General features: G+C 46.1%; 1 protein-coding gene across 5 annotated transcripts in view; it reads right to left on the bottom strand.

Moving 5' to 3' along the window:
- PLEKHM3 (pleckstrin homology domain containing M3) overlaps window positions 1-17,429 on the bottom strand; it is a 123,642-nt gene that overhangs the window by 51,015 nt on the left and 55,198 nt on the right. For all 5 annotated transcript variants that reach the window (XR_012646476.1, XM_075001896.1, XM_075001895.1 and 2 more), the window contains exon 6: window positions 9,591-9,654. Coding sequence is in view for 4 of the 5 variants with exons in the window: in XM_075001896.1 (XP_074857997.1) it covers window positions 9,591-9,654 (64 nt within the window). In the remaining variant the exon portion in view is untranslated. The remainder of the gene's footprint in view (window positions 1-9,590; window positions 9,655-17,429) is intronic.

The raw sequence follows: 17,429 nt of genomic DNA, 5'->3' as shown, positions 1-17,429 counted from the left end.
GCTGTTATTTAGCTGTGATTTGCCCCTAAACAACCTCTCAGAGACCTGTAAGCAGTGGAAGTATGGGTAATGTGCTACACCAGGGGTGACCAACCCATGGCCCATGAAGCCTTTTCATCCAGCCCGCGGAGCCGGCAGTGACGCCATTTTGAAAGCTGGCTGGGGAGCGAGCGGTTGGCAACCCGCGGCTCCGAAGCCACATGTAGCTCTTAAAGGAGCTATTGGCAGCTTTGGAGGCTGCCGCTGCTGACTCTTCCCCCAGCTCCCTGCCCTTCAGTGTTGAAATAATGGAGCTCAGTTTAATTGGTTTAATGGCCAGCAGGGCGGCGGGAGGGATCCGGCCATTGAATCAATTAAACTGAGTCCTGTTATTTCAGTGTGGCAGGGCAGAGAGCTGCCCGTGCTGTACATGGGACAAGGGAGTAGGAGGGCTGAGGGGAGCCAAGCAGCCATGCTGAGGAGGAGACGGCAGCCTGGCAAAGGTGCAGCAGGGGGCAGTAGCAGCCGCTTGCAGAGCTCCTGTGTGAGGTAGGTGTGGGGGGCAGTTTGGGGCTGAGAAGGGTTAAGCCTGGGAAGTGGGGGGCGGGTCTGGGGCTCAGAGGGGTTATCACTGGGGATGGGAGGTTGGAGCTATTTTGTGTTCACCCCCCCAGAACATGTAAAAAAATTGCCACGTGGCACCCGATGAAAAAAACTTGGCCGCCCCTGTGCTAGACAATAATGACCTCCCATGGCCTGGCAAATTCTCTCATCCAGGACCGGCCAGACCCTGAGGGTGCTGCATTAGAGAGGTTCAACCTATACCAGGAGTGTGAATCCCTGCAAACAAGAGTGGATAAAAAGAAATGGCTAGTCCCTACTCCCTGCAAATTGTAACCATCAAGCTCCACGAAGGCGGCTGACAAAACTTATAGGGCGGAACAGTTTGTCTTCAATACTCTTCACGCAATGACTTATCGTAATGCCATCTCTCGAAACATAACGGCCCAGGTTCTTCAGTGTTACTGTGTTTGGCATTGCTATGCCTTACTGATTTAGGAGCCTAAGTCCCATTTTTAAAGTGGGGTAGGCACTTGCAGTTTAGGTTCCTAAATCCATGAGGCATTGCAACACTGATGTCTCTTTACAAATGTGGGCCAGTGCCACCATTCCATGGCGGATGAATGATTCGAAAATAAACACTAACAAGGACACCAGGAATATCCCAAATTTTCTGAACTTGTCTGATGGGATGTTGAGCTTCCTGTCCCACAAAAAACATGTAGGTGAGGCCAAGTTTGACACTCCTTCAGAAGTGTGACTGAAAAACTGCTGAGCAGTTCAGGGTTAAGCATTTCCTCCAAAGAGGTGAGAAACCTGTAAACCTCAGATACTCTATCGCTGCTGCAAAACAGTCTAAATTTGCCCAATGCCTCTAGGACCCGCCCTTGTAAATCAGCTTGTTAATCATTATCATTACAGACGTGATAAAATTGTTTTATAAGCCTGCTCTGAGGCAGTACCATGAACTGTTGTAGAAGCTGGCGTGTTTCCCTGATGATAACATTTATGAGGGACACTCACCTTAGAAACACTGGTCTGCCTAATAAATCTCTTCTGGACAACTAGATAATCTGTTCCATTTCTCCCTCTATTGGATTTACATGTAGACACAAGTGAGGCAGAAAGGGGAAGTGGTATGCAACCCCTTGCCCAGTGGCTCCCAACCTGGGGCTCATGAGGGTATTGCAGGGGTCCGTGAAAAAGAAAAAAAGAAATAAAAACGATCATAGAAAATAAGTTTTAAATAATTTGCAAAGTTACAGTCAATTATTATTTTTAAATTAAACATCTTCCAAGAATGTTTTGACATGCTGTCTGAAAATCGATATTGGGGTTTCCCTTTTCATTTAACTAGGCGTACCTAGTGCCTAGAATTGGCTTTGATGGAGGTTTACAAATGATGCAGGGGGGCGCCGTGATTAGGGGTCCACACTGGAGAAAAGGTTGGGAGCCCCACCCTAGAACATCTACAATTACAGATTCAAACTTTGGCAGCATTGTCACGGCCCTTCACCCTTGTGAAATAACGTTTGTGATTATTTACTAAGGCCAAGAACACACTTGGGGCTGTACAACACACAAACAGAGACACGGTTTGCTCTGAGGAATTAGTCCATGGAAGAGGCAGACAGAAGAAGGAAAAGAAGCACTGGGAAACCAGAAGTGGTGTCAAACATTTTAACCTCAAGCATCATCCTTAGTTATACCATGTAATGGTGGAAAAGCCCTTTAAATACTGCAAATTAGTGTCTGCTGGCCTCATGAAAGAAGGAAGCCTTAAGAAGGAAACTCATGGAGCAGCCAAGGATTTAACAGGAGTTCTGTACTTCCAACACCCTCTCTAAATCAATGTCTGCCTGTTCCTTCTACACCACTGGAATCAACACCATCTCACTGAATCTTAGCCTACTAGCTCTTACCCATTCATACGTCTCAACACTTCTGCAGGTGAGGTGGCTGCCGAGAAGTATAAACCTCAACCTTCTTTCGTCACCCCATGGCGGTCAAGACATTAGAGTTATAAGAAACCCCCTGATATTTCCCTGCGTTTCAGAAAGTGTGTTCAGACTCTTTGTGCTTCCTCAGTTGCAGGGCACCTGCTCTGCATTGCTTCGAAACCGTGCGAAGACCTGGCTGAGGGAAGCAGGGACTGACGTCCTTGCCTGAAAAACGCTGCTTCTTCATGCAGTTCTTAGGGGGGGAAAGGGGGATATCGAAATACAAAGGGCCAGACTGGTTCCACTGAAGTTGGTGACAAACCTCCCAGGGAATTCAGTGGGGCCAGCGTTTCACTTCAAGGTCATAAAAGTGTGGACTCGAAGACCGGTGTGCTGTAATACAGTTAGCCCGTGAGATCACCAGTTGTAGCCAAACACAAAAGGGAATGGAAAATACCTGCCCCGGCCAGGAAGTTATGGACTATTCTGAATGAGGGACAGGTAAGAAGTAGGTGAGGATTTTCTGAGGTGCAATAGGACAGTCCTGATGAGAATTTGAAGGGTGGTGTGGAATGCAGGGGGCGCAGAGCAAGGGATTGGGCGGGTGACTGGGAGGGGCATCAGGGCAGGGGGCTGGGGTGTCGGGGGTACAGGAATTAGGGATTGGGGTGGGGGAGGGGAGCCAGGGCAAAGGGTTGTGGTCTGGGGGATGAAGGAATTAGTATTTGGGGATATGGGGAGGGGGCTCAGGGTGGGGTTATGGGGAGACTGCAGGGGGCAAAGTGCCTTTTAGGGAGGGAAGGTGGGGCTGATGCCTCCTTCCCAATTCCCACTAAAGCTGCACCCTTTTCTCTTGCTCCTCGCTGGTCAGAGCGGACACACCAGACTACGGGTGTTGCTGGACACAAGTGTCCTGGATTAGAGAGGTGCCACCTGTACTTACTTACATTTTAGTTTTTACAAAGGCTCTTGAGTGGGAGGTGTGGAAGGGCAGGAAACATGCGTGACTGGAGGGAGGGGAATGCTGAATCCGGTTTTGAAGCCCTGTTGCAAATTTGGGTTTCAAGCAAAATAAGAAACAAAAACCATGTTTGTTATTTAACAAAGGACAGCCACGCTCTTGACATGTCTAATTAAACTCAGATCCACTCGTTTTCCAGGCCACCACCTTACACAATTACTGTAGCCTCCTTCACTAACCAAAATTTTCTCCTTAACCGTAAGATGCCCCCTTCTGCTTGACCCCAGCGTATCAGTCCCGTTACTACTCCGAATTACAGCAACTCCCTTCCCCTCGGGGACCGAGGTAAAAGGAGAACGCTGAGTAATCTTATTACCACTAAATGCAACATAAGCTGCCAGTCATCTGGGAAGTAAATACTCATCTAAAATATCAGCTGCTCGGGAGGGTTTTCCGCTCTGTGTTTTGTAAGGGCCCAGCTGAAGGAAGTCTCAGAGCTGGCAATGTTTCGACGTATAAAATTTCCAACCACCCTGAAGTAGAGTGGCTGTGGCAAGGAAAGAAGCTCCAGGCACAGAAAATTCCAATTGAACCTCTCTAGTCCAGCACTCTCTTGTCTGGCAACATCTGTAATCCAGCATGATTTTAGTTAGCCGGACAACCGCTTATCGTGGGTGTGGCCAAGTTTCCTGCAGTCCCATAAAGTTTGCTCTCAGCCACCAGTCCTGGCTCTCAGTGTTCTGGGCCATTGTTGAGGGCTAGTCTATACTTACAAGAAGATCGACTACGCCGGGATCGATCTTCCACAGTTCAATTTTGCCATGTGGTGTAAGGGACGTTGCGCGGAGCTGAAAGAGGCCTGGACTACCCTAGGTAAGAAAGTCCATCCTGACACATCGATTCTAATCGACGTATCAGAATAGACATTCTTACCTAGTGTAGCTTCGCCTTCAGCTGTAATTTACTCCTAAATGTCTGCTAAGAGCCCAGTAAGCAGTGGAAGCGTTGCTAATATGCTAGGCAATGTTGCCCTCCTGTTGTTTAGCAAATTCTCTTGTTCGGCACCAGTCAGGTTCTGAGGGTGCCGGACGAGAGAGGTTAGACCCAGCAGTGTGTCTAAGTAGTGAGAAGTGCTTCAACTGTTCTAACAACTGTATCTGCTAAATATCATCACCACCACTAAAAATCAACACCTGCCCTCCCCGACTTTTCAGGTCAACCTCTGACACTTTCTACCAGCACGCCCCCTTGTCTAAGTCTTTAATTGGTTGGAATAGCCCTGGATAAAGTAGCTAACAGTGATTTAGTGATGTTTTAATGGGGCTTACTCTCAGGGCTTACAAAGCCTGCCAGGGCCGGTGTGGAACACAACCATAGCCAATGGGGCAGAAGATGTGAACTGTCACACTCGGTTTTTCTGCTGGTTAAATCTGAATGCTCTTAATTAGTTATCTTGCCTCTGAATGCCTGCGTGAACAATGAAGAAGTGCTCAGGCTTGGGGAGAGGCTAAGAATACACACTCCTATAGCTGGGTTAAGCTGGCTGTAAACTTGGGCATAGTCAACTGTTTTGCTGTGAAAACTGGATTAAAAAAAAAAAAAGCCATCACCTGCTTTCTCTCTGGCTAAAGGACAGGCCTGCCAGGTTGATCCCATTAGCTGTGGGGGTCTGTGAATCAGCCAAGTGCTACTCTGGCACTACCCCATTAGCAGTTTGGCAGCCTTCCAAAACATATTACTTTGCTGTTTTCCTTCTTTGGCTAAGACCTCCCCTCCCCAGCCCATTACGCCCTCCCTGTAGATCACAGCAAGGAAGGCTACCAGTCCATTAGTTAACTACTAGCTGCGGAAGCCTGGACTGTCACATAGGCGTAATTTGTAAAGCCACGCGTGTCAAAAAACCTAAAAATGCCTTGAACATAAAAGCTCGTCAGTAAGAGACAACAAGTCCCAGGGATGGTTAATCTCGGTGATATTTTAAACAGAAAGAGTACTCGGGCTGGCTTGTAGCTGTTTCTATCATTGCAAACAGACTCAGTAGATGTTCTGGGCTTCCCAGAGGTGGTTTGGGTTGTTGTGTGTGCTGGTGGCGTAGTTTGTGTTTGGGAGGTTGTGTTGGGACATGTGTGTTGATCTTTGCCGCTGGTGAACGAGGAACTGTGTGTGTGTTCGGGTTTATCGTCTGTGCTGATGGTGATGTCGTGAGGGGGTTGTGGTGCTGATTTGTATCAGGCAGGAAGGGCTGTGCTGGGAGGTTTGTGTTGATTTATGTGCGTGGAGAATGGAGCCGGTCAGGGTTGATCATCTGTGGTTTGATTTTGCGGGCCTGGTAGGGACGTGCAAAATCAAACTATCAGGGGTCCTGTGGCACCTTATAGACTAACAGAAAAGTTTTGAGCATGAGCTTTGGTGAGCACAGACTCACTTCTTCAGATAAAGTAGACCTGGCCACTGAGTGGCAGTTGGGCCACGTAATTATGCATTCTCTGGGCCATCTCCCCCATACAACCAATGAAAATGTTTCATACAAACTAATCATCTGGTAGGGGGCTGATAGGCTGAGTCACCTGTGACATCACCATGCTCCAGGACAGCTTACAGCTGTACACAGCTCAGGGGTACACTGTGAAGTCAAAATGGCTGAGAATTTAAAAACGCATGGCCCAGCCCACACGTCCCAAGGCCGACTGAGCCTGGTGACAGCCTGAACAAATAGCGTTCTCAGCCAGGCTTGTAGGGGTTCCCTTTGCTTCATACGGAGATACACAAGCAGACTGTCTACCTTGGCACCTGGCTCTCTACATTACTACGTGTTGTCTGTACTATGGTAGCATTCAGGAGCACTGGTCATAACCCAGGACCTCAACAGCACCAGGCATGAGTCTTAAATTAGATCATCCTCTAGATAATAGTGTGTGTCACCATCATCCTGCCAGGCAAACATGAATTTCCACTTGGCTATTTTCTTGTACCCTCATATTCAGTCTGCAACCAACAGCCTCACGGAAAGCCTGTTTCTAAACACACAGCTGCCCAGCAGAAAGACGTTTCTTGTTTGCTGGGCATTTTAAAGGGCCCTTTGCAGGGCAAATACATCAGACTATGGCTAGAGTCACTGGGGGAAAGGCACCACTTCAGCAGATTACCACTCCCCGCTTTTTTTTAATTCACTCACCAGGCTTTATCTTTCTATTAATCTTTAATGCACCTTGTGGTTAATTCTCCAGGCATGCTCATGCTCCATGACAGCAGGACAGAAGGATAAAGCAGCTCCTGGGTACCAGGAAATGAGCAGCAGAGGAATCAAAAATAGGGAAATGTTCAGGAATTGAAAAAGTACACTGGGCAGCCAAGAATTAGGAGTCAGCTGAGAGCAACAATGGCCAAGTATGATAAAGGAGCTAGACAGTACTTAAAGGAACTAATGCTCCTTTATTAGCTCCATTCTGTCATCCCTCCCCCGCTCCCTGTTGCGGCTGCATTTCATCAGAAATAGGCAACCTGATTTCAAACCCAGAGGCTCTCAAATGAGGAAGAGATTCGCCAGGCTGATAACGAGGCTACAGCCAGATTAAATGCTAAATCCAATTTAACCCACCCCAGCAGAACCAGTAATTGAATTACAGGGCCTCTAACTATGGTAAATCTGGGGAGCTGGGAGGTGGCGGGATTGCGAATGCAAATAAACACAAAGAAATATCTTGGAATGAACTGCTAAATAAATGGATGCATTGTGACTCCTGTCCATCCCCACTCCCACAGAGGCTTTGCTAACCTGCTGATTGCTTCTATATCTCTACTACCAATGTTAGGAACTGATTAAGCAGCTGACAAGGCACTGGGGGCTAACAGACTGGCCCACCAGGAAGACTGCCACTTCTGATTTAAGCAGTTTATTATTTCATGGCTTGATTTTGAAAGAAGAGACAACAGCAAATCCCGAAAAGCCACGGAAGCAGCTTTATTCCTTAGACTATTGGCTTTCTTGTAAAAAAAAGGTCGAATGACTCCGATTCCACAGCCTCACCAGCCCACAAACTCCAGGCCTCAGCTTTGGATCGCTGTGTATTTGTGCCACACAAAACTTGGATTCTCCCCATCCACTCAATGCTTCTTGATGAGCTAATTCTTGTTGTTCTATGTGTCCTATGCTGGAATATGGGTACTACATAGAAGGCTGTTCAGCTCGCTCAGCAGGAAGTGAAGTAAAGAAGCAAATTATTGGGACCTATCTGGGTGATTAGTGATGGTCAGGACCCCGAGATGGCCAGATTTTGAGTCGTGTGTCTGGTTAATTTCATAGTTATTATTACATTTGTTGTACACCGGGACGTACACACTTTCGGCATCCCTTCCAGGAGCCCCAGGCACCGAGCAGATCTCCATTGTGCTCGGTGCTGCACAAACGCTGAACAAAGATACAATTCCTGCCTTACATCCACATAAACATTTGTACGTCACACTGCAGGGTTAAGCTGCCGGAGGAATCACTCCTGTATTTTAAAGCAATTACTCCTTTCCTCCGGACAAGGGAGTGAAATACCAAACCCAAATTGAAGCAGGCTGGTGGCCACGCTGAAGAAGAAGTGGCAAGGGAGACAAAGCTAAAGGAGAAACGGGCTGATGTGAAAAACCTCAAGTCAGTGGCACCAGAGCTGTGGTTCCATCCCATGTCAGCAGACATTCATTATAGCCACAGGAAGAGGCCTCCCATCACTGTGATTCAGGGTGGGGGACTTTTTTGGGTTGGGGGGGCCACTGACTCACAGAAAAATCAGTCGGGGAGGGGACACATAAAAGTGAGAAGCAGAAAAAAAAAATAATAAAACCGAAACCCAAACCCCTCATTGACGTGGCCCCTGACTGAGCCACCTCACTCCCCACAGGCAGAGGCAGGAGGGCTGTGAATGGCAGATTGAGGTGTCCAGTTGTGCCTCCCCAAGGCCAGATTAACTCTTCTGAGTGCCCAGGGTGGGACCAAAAATGGGTGGGGGTACGAGGTTCAGTGTGCGGGAGAGGGCTGCTAGGGAGGAGGTGTAGGGTCTGGGGGAGAGGGAGGGCGCAGGTCAGGCTGGAGGGAGGGCGCAGGTCAGGCTGGAGGGAGAGTGCCGGGACAGGCTGGTGGGAGAGTGCCGGGACAGGCTAAATGGGGGATCTGGGTAGGCAGTTAGGGTTCAGGGGTGGGCTGGGGTTGGGAGACCTGGCTGGGAGGTCAGGTGCACAAGTGGGTTGGAGGCAGCAGTGGGGGGAGCTCAGGGGTGGGCTGGAGGTGAAAGGTGTGGGCAGGGTGGAGGCTCTGGCCAGGAGGAGGGGTGGGAATGGGGATCTGGGCAGGAGGGGCATGCGGGAGCAGGGGCACTTATCTCCGCACATGGGCCTCCTGTCTGGGGAAATGGCAGCAGTGGAGAAAGGCCTCTCCAGGGAGGTTTTTCTCCCGCAGCTGCAGGCAATGCTCCAGGCGGCTCTGATTGGCTGGAATTCTAGCCAATCAGAGCAGCGAGAGAAGCTTCTTTAGGCAGCGACCTGCTGCCATTCCTCCAGCCTGGGAAGTAGGCGGAGATGCAGTGACAGCAGCATGCAGAGCCTGGAGCTGTTTCCTTCCCATCCAGGGCTGGATGCTCGGGAGAAGAGCCCTGAACTTCTGGTTCCTGATCCAGGATCACCCCACCCCCAGCTGCAGTTAATCCCCCTTACCAAGGAGAGGGAGCTAGGCCAATGGAAAAACTGCCAGCGCTGGTTCCGCCTGGGGGCTAGCCTGGCGCAGCTCTGGTTCTCAGGGCTAGCAGTGTGGATGTTTTCACACTCCTGAGAGATGTAGCTGTGCCAATGTACGTTTCCAGTGCAGACCAGCCCTTATCTTTCCTGGGCCAAACCCGGCTGTCTTGGCTCAGGATGAGGGAGCTCTTCTTGTATAAAGATTGCAGAGACTTGTTGCTGATCCCTGGATGTGCATAGGCTGCATACACCTTTGCTCTGGAACCTCCCTGTGTGCCACGGTTTTTCTGCCGAATGACAAACCCCTGAGAGACTGGGATGTGTGGCCGGCCCCGCTACAGTTAATAGTGGGGAAAGCACAATGTTGTCATCCACACTGGATGGGGAGTCTGTGGGCACACAGAAGAAATATACAGTCAGCAGGAGACACTTACCTGCTGCAGGTCTGCGAGGGAATACAGGTGGATCTGCTGAAAGAGGTACTCTCGGGGGAAGATTCTGAAAAGAGGGAAATAGATATGAGTGGATATAAAGCTTAGGAGAGACAGGCTCTCTTCCTGAAAGTTTACAAACCAGGAAGATCTCCAAATTCTTCAGCCAGCATTGTGATATTGGACTCCCTGGACTCCCTGTTACTCTGCAAAGCAGCAGCTATTTTCACGATATTTTTTTATTTGCCATCCTCACCTTCTCCCAGGGACTACGGCTACACTACAGAGATATTTCAAAATAAGATATTTGAAACAACTAATATTTTGAAATAACACAGCTATGCACAAAATGTGTTTGGAAATAGCACCCAGCTATGTTGAAATGTTGCTGTTGCGTGCCACGAGAGCTTACTTCGAAATAGCTCAATTCTGTGTCTATTTCAAAATAACTACTATCTATTCTATTATTCTACATCTATTTCAAAACAGTCGTTATTCCTTCTGCAATGAAGGTTATCAATCTGAAAACAACACACTCGCTATTTTGGATGTATTTCCAAATAGTGTGTGCGTACTCTAGATGCTTGCAAAGGTATTTCGAAATAACAGCCACGATCTTGAAATTACACTGTCGTGTAAGACGTAGCCAGGGAAAGAATTAATACCATTGGCATCCTGTAGTATTTCTACAGCTGTAAGAGAAGCATGTCCAACGATAGTTACAGAAATAGAAACCTCATACAGTGGGCAGAAAAAGCCTTTCAAATAGTGAGTAGGTTAATAAAACGAAACCATTGAAAGTTTCCGAGGCTTTGATAATAAGGGCCTTGTCCACACAAAAGGTTGTAGAGTTATAATTATGCTGGGTAGGGGTGTGATTTTTTTTCTAAGCCTGTTAAAGCCCCAGCGTGGACGCAGTTATACTGGCATGAACGTGATTTATACTGGTTATTAATAATTCGTCCCTTACAGGAGTAGCTAACACCAGTATAACCAATACAATATTGTATCTACCTTAGCAGGAATTGTACTATTGAAACTAGACTTGGTAGGGCAGTAACACTTCCTAACGCAGACAAGGCCTTATTTTCAATTGGATCAAATATTGTACATACATCAACTGCCACATGTTAAATACAAAAACTGAAAATCGAAAGTAGTAAATTTGTGAAGCTCCATTTTTGTGACTCACACTGAGCTCTGAACACCTGAGCACCTTCCTAGGCACCTTTGCCACTGGCCAGCTCGTTGATCTTAATTTCACCTCTCATGTGCCTCAGTTTCCCTAGCTATAAAGAACGGGCCACCACATGGACCTGTGTAACGTGCTTTGAGCCACCTCTGGATGAAAAGTGCTATGTAACAGCAGGTATTCTCAAAGAGGTCACCTATTCACCAGTGTCTGTTTGTCTGCTCGTTGTTTCCCCATTTTGCAATTTAGTCACATTACTACTGCCGTGGGGCTTGTCTACACTCTAAGCTCCTGCACAGCAAGCCCGGATGTGACTCTGCATCTCACCATCCTGCAGCGCAGTAACAGTGTACTCCTGCGGGGTGAAACTGGCACCCAAATTCACTCTTCATCTATGGGGTGCAGATACGGGAGTTTTTGGCTCAATTCCACCTCTGCTTTCCTGGAGAATTTCATGGGCTTCATGCCGTGTTTCCCTCTGGTGTCTGGGAAAGAGTGGAGCGAGGGATCCTCTGAGCAGGATCCAGGAGTTGAAAACAGTGGCCATTGTGGTCAGTGCGTAAGGATCCAGATCATATGACAGATTAAAAACCTTTCATACTCCTGCCCCAGGTTGAGTGACTGGGGTGGGAAATGAAGACCTCTCTCTTGTATTCCTCTGGATCACACCATTACCACAGGATAGTAACAGAGAGGAAGCCGTGCTAGTCTATACACTATCAAAACAAGAAGCAGTCAAGGAGCACTTTAAAGACTAGCAAAATGGTTTATTAGGTGAGCTTTCATGGGACAGACCCACTTCTTCAGACCATAGCCAGACCAGAACAGACTCAATATTTAAGGCACAGAGAACCAAAAACAGCAAGCAAGGAGGACAAATCAGAAAAAGATAATCAAGGTGACCAAATCAGAGAGTGGAGGGGTGGGCGGGAAGGTCAAGAATTAGATTGAGCCAAGTATGCAGACGAGCCCCTACAGTGACTCAGAAAGGAGAAAACAAGCTTTGCTAAGAACAGATCAATTAAGCTGTGTTAATTAAGTGTTGTTATCTTTGGATTTGGTTTTTGGAAAGCCTCTGTCACTGGCCCTTAAGCTGCCTGGTAGCCATCTTCTTAGTGTTTCATGAGTGAGCTTGGTGACAGAGAGGTAGTTGTGTTAGTCTGTATTCTACCAAAACAAAAAAGCAGCCACGTAGCACTTTAAAGACTAACAAAATAATTTATTAGGTGATGAGCTTTTGTGAGACAGACCCACTTCTTCAGATCACAGCCATACCAGAACAGACTCCATATATAAAGCACAGAGGTCCAAAAGTTGCTATCAAGGTTGACAAATCAGAAAAATTGCTATCAAGGTTGGCAAATTAGAAGAGCAGAGGGACGGTGGGGGCGAGGGGGAGGACGTTAAGAGTTAGATAAAACATCTAAGTATGTAAAAAGTCCTTGTAATGGGTCAGGTAATTGCTGTCCCTGTTCAAACCATGTGTTAATGTGTTGAATTTGAATATGAATAGGAATTTGAATATGAGCTCAAGTCACTCAAGGCATAGTCACACCTCATCTAATCCCACTTCAAATCATCCAGCTGGGGTACCTGGGGGACAAACAGGAATTGGTTAGCTCACACATGAAATGTGCTTATCTCTGGCAAGGTGAACAGACCTGTCTCAGCAACTATTCAGGACAGCAAGCGAAGAATGACTTATCCCTATAAAACTACTATCAATGAGTATGCCTAAGATCCCCGAGGCACAGGTAATATTTTACTTCCTACAGACACAATCCCTCCTGATAGCAGATCTGTAATAAAAACTAAAATGAGGACTGACTCCTCTTACCTGTATGTCATTGTTCGGTGATGAACTTTTGTGGGACAGACCCACTGTCCCACAAAAGCTCATCACCGAATAAACCATTTTGGTAGTCTTTAAAGTGCTACATTTCTGCTGTTTTGTTTTGTTAGAATACAGACAACACGGCTACCTCTCTGTTACTATTTGGTATGTCATTGTTTAAGCCAATCCAGGCCAAAGTGTCAATCATGCCTTTTCTCTTCCCATCACCTTTTTGGACCATCTCCTACTTTGCAATTTACACTCAACAACTAATGTTTGCGAGCAGTCAGTTTTGGAGAGAAAGCCAAATACCACGTCCTCCTCCCAGTTGCATCACGAGAAAAGGAAGTGAGGAGAGTGATCCAGTTCTTTGGTATGACTAAAGGTAGGTCTACACAGCAAAGTTATTCTGGAATAACGGCCGATATTTTCAAACGACTTTGCGAGCGTCTACACAACGCAACTGCTATTTTGAAATAATTTGCAAACAGCGGATGGTAAACTGGTAAACATAAAAACTGGTAAACGTCACCGTACAAGGAATAGCGCCTATTTCAAAACAGGCATTTTGAAATAGGGGCTGTGTAGACATGGAATAGGGGCTATTTTGAAATAAGGCACAGTGCATCCAACGGCTCTATTTTGAAATAGACTCTCCTCTGCATGGAAACGCTATTTGGGAATAAGTGTTTCTTATTCCGGGGCTTCCCTGTAGTGTAGGCACATTATCCTGAAATATCTTATTTGGGAAAAACAACTCCGGAATCAGCTATTCCGAAATGACTTTGCCAAGTAGACGTACCCTAAGATACACACAGGTACATACGTTACAACACCATGGACATGTGAAGAGGTGCTCGAGTAAGAGGAGTTCTTCTTTCCATTACCACAGAAACTGGTCCATGAGAAAGCCTTGAAAAGCAAAGCTGGTTCAGCTTCCTACCTGGCCCATCTCCCTATTTATGACAATAATGTATTCATGTTGAATGGGGATGGAGAAGAGCAGAGCAGCTCTGGCCAATTCATGGAGGTTAGGTCTATCAGTGGCCATTAGCCAGGATGGGTAGGAATGACGTCCTAAGCCTCTATTTGTCAGATGATGACAGGAGAGGGATCAATTTCATGACTGCCTATTTGGTTCACTCCCTTTGGGGCATCTGGCATTGTCCTCTGTTGGAAGACAGGATACTGGGCTAGATGGACCTTCGGCCTGACCCAGTATGGCCGTTCCTCTGGTCTTATCTGCAGCAGTATTGCAACCAGCATCAGAAAAAGGTAGCAACTGAACCTCTGAGGGGCTGAGAAGGTCCAACATGAAGTGTGGAAAACCCTCAATTCCCACGGAAGCCAAGGAGCAGCCTTGGCTGGGAAGCTGCAGCTTATGAAAGGGTTTAAAAGCAGATGGCACAGTCTGTGCCTGGGCAGTTTTAAACCAATGTGCGGTGACTCTGTTGGAGCTGCACTGGGGGCAGTTACTAACACACAGTTCAGTACACAACAGTATAAGGCAGATCTAACAGTGGGGCCATTTGGAAAATTGTTTGCATTTTGATTGTGAAAATATTTTCCAAAATCCTTTCGTTTATTAAATGGTCTTGGTCTGGCATGTCATTCCCTCCTTAATGAGGTGCCTGAGGACTCCCAGTTAAATCAAGGCAAATACAAAGCTGTCCTTATTAAAACGCAAGCCCTGAAAACAAATCTATGAGGTTTTAATCCAAATATAAGGGAAGGGAGAAGAATGATTGAGGAGAATAAAACAGTGTCATCACTGATCTCAGTACTACACTAACGTTTTTAAAATAAAAGAAACAATCTTAAGAAGTCCACCATCAACTTGAAAAATCACACTGTAACATCAAACCTGAGCCACTTCCACACCGACCACACATCATGGCTGAGATAGTTATAGCTGAAAAAATTTGCCAAAGGTTTTACATTTAAACAGATCAATAAATGAATTACTTTTTTTAGAATTTGTATTGCAGATTAGTGGAAAAGTCTGACTCCTCCTCTCGTGGAATAATGACAAAGTAAGGACTTGCAATGGGAAAGCTTTGAGACCAAGTACGCACACGAGAAATCCCCAAAAGAGGAGAGAGATTTAGAAATTTGATCACTCTTTGGCTCATACTCAGGAGGCCTTTGCAGCCAGCAAACCAGAATCTTTAGCTAAGTTCTTTGAATATTTACCTGATCCTGAACAAGTAATAAGTAATGCACAGCACAGCTTGTTGACGCTGTTATGTTTTATTACAGCTCTGCATTAATAAAAAGTTAGCAAAAGATGTGTCTTTGTGTACATAACAGCACCTTGGGTACAGTCAGTTTCATTGCTCCTGTGTAGCACCAGGCACACCTCAGTCCTGCAAAGACTGAAGCATGGGCTGGGATTTTTGCAGGTTCAGGACTCCCATTTTGTCCCTTGATGTCAAGATTTTTTATAAACAGAAAGAAATGGGAGCGGTTAAAAACTCTTATATAATGACAGTTAAAATAATATGAATATATGCAGGTCATCCCACTTTAAAGGGTGTTCTACAGAGATTTAAAAAAAATTAGTCAACTAAAAAAAATTTCAAATCAACTATGTCTCTTTAGGACCAGACCAGAGACGGGGAGACAGATGGCAAATTCCACATTGGCACATCCTGGGGCTTACCTCAAAGACCTGATCTTCTGGTGCCTGGGGATGTGACCCTGGGATACCTGAAAAGCAACGGTATCTGAGGCTTGGTCTCTACTAGGCAGGTAAGACGACTGCAGATACACAGTTCTAACTATGGCAATTGCATAGCTACAATCGACTTATCTGCAATCAACTTACCTGGCCATCCTCACTGAGGAAGGTCGTTGGGAGAGTTTCTTCCGTTGACCTCCCTTACTCCTCATGATAACAGAGAGTACGGGGTTGACCGATAGGTCAATTTCTTGCATCCCTACCAGGCATGCAAAAATCGAACCCTGGAAGATCGATCCTGAGCGGGTTGCTCTTCAGGGTAATACAGACATGGCCCAAATGCAGCAGCCCTCAAACCCTATGCTTTTCAATCATGTGAAGACATAGGCCAGTGTCAACTACACTGCGAGTTGGAACTGTTTTTTACCTGCTTCAGGAGACTGTTTTGTTATAACCAGATTGTTCCCGTTATGTTTGTGGCGTGTAGCCAAAGTTCAACGCTAGCAGTCTTTTTGATCTGCCATGGCCTGGGAACAATGAAATAAGAAGTCTGTTGGTTTCAAGTCGCCATGGTGTTTCATTAGAACTTGCTGGAAACAAAAGCAGCCTGTGCAGGGAAAGCGAATCTGAGGAGACTGCGAGCGCCAACTGAAATGAAGAATTCAGCATTCGCTGCAATTTTCTAAATTTCCCAATTTGTTGTTTTTGTAACCTGAAGTGCAACAGTCATGCAAGACATTTCATGCCTGCCCTTGGAGTGATCTTATCAGGTAAATATCTGCATAAACAAAAGGTTATCTTTTAATGTCCTCCTGGAAAGAGAATCACTGATAAGCTTGTCTTTTTGCATGTAGGCAAAGTTGCACTGTTTGTAGCCTTGATGCTTTGTTAGCAGTAGCTAATCTCTCGGCATTTAAGGTCTCTTTATCATCATTTTTCTCCACTAGGTCAAATACGCTGACAGCCCTGCTGAAGCTATGGCAAATTAATCTGCACCAACTTGACACTATAACTGAAGTAACAAACGTGACAGGCAGAGCAAATTCTTCTTTTCATGTGGCCATCAAAAGAAACCAGTCAGCAGGTGGCACAATCAAGTCCTTTTGTAACTAAGAAGGTAGAAAAATGGGTTGGTACAGGGTGAACCTCTTTTCTACCATCATCGGCAGATCACGCACTGGGCGGTGGGACACCATGCCAGAGATATGACCAGGGCTTAATGGAGGAACAAGCCCTGGACATGAATGAACTGCAACTCTGTCCTCCTGGTGTCAGCAAAGATGCTTTGGGAGGAAAAGAAGACAACATGCAGCTCATTCATGCTTTGAAATGCATATATGTTTCCCATCAACACACATGCAAGACTGGACAAATGAACATTAGATTCTTGGTGTTTACTGGACACAATTTCCACTTGGAATTAAACAGTTACATCTTTTATCTGCTTGCATCTCCCAGCCACGTACAATTAAATGAAGAGCAATGAGGTACTTGCAGTCCTTTCTCATGCAATCTGGAGTGTCTGAAGTTTACCAGAAGCAGACTCTGAAGTGTCCAAGATAGCGTGAATGTGGACAGAGCTAGCAAGTTGAGCTCCCAGCTCATGAAAACCTAATTTGGAATCTAAGTGGGGGCATTTCTAAAGCAATCTATCTGACACAGAAGAAACAAAGCTAAATCATTTCAGACACGTAATATTTCTTGTCTATTTGGCAGAAGATGATAGATTGCATTAGACATCATGTCTGGACTAAGATGCTATGTGAACCAAAGGATTCTGTTTCTCTCTGAAATATTAGTGCAAACTTCTTAGCAACAATTTGAAATGCTTAATGCAAATATTTTGAGAATCGTCTAGTTCTGAGACAAATCATCATCCTCATCAACAACTACCATGGGCTCAGTGCCCGCTGGTGTCCGATGCCTCCCTTGCTATTTCCTTCCATTCTGAGACAAAAGAGATATTTATTTCAAAGGTCTCAAAGCAGGAAACGACAGAATTCCTCTTTCAGCTTCAGTGTTTTGGGGTTCTTGTTTTGCTTTGCAAAGAGCTGATGGTATCAGCAAGAGGTATATATTTATGGCACTGCAAACATGTTCTTAACCTGACTGCAATGGCAAGCTTAGTATCTCTCT

Source organism: Carettochelys insculpta, chromosome 8 (genome assembly GCF_033958435.1).
Source record: "Carettochelys insculpta isolate YL-2023 chromosome 8, ASM3395843v1, whole genome shotgun sequence".
Lineage (NCBI taxonomy): Eukaryota > Metazoa > Chordata > Testudines > Carettochelyidae > Carettochelys > Carettochelys insculpta.
The sequence above is the reverse complement of the archived record's forward strand: the minus strand, read 5'-3'. Positions and strand labels throughout refer to the sequence as shown.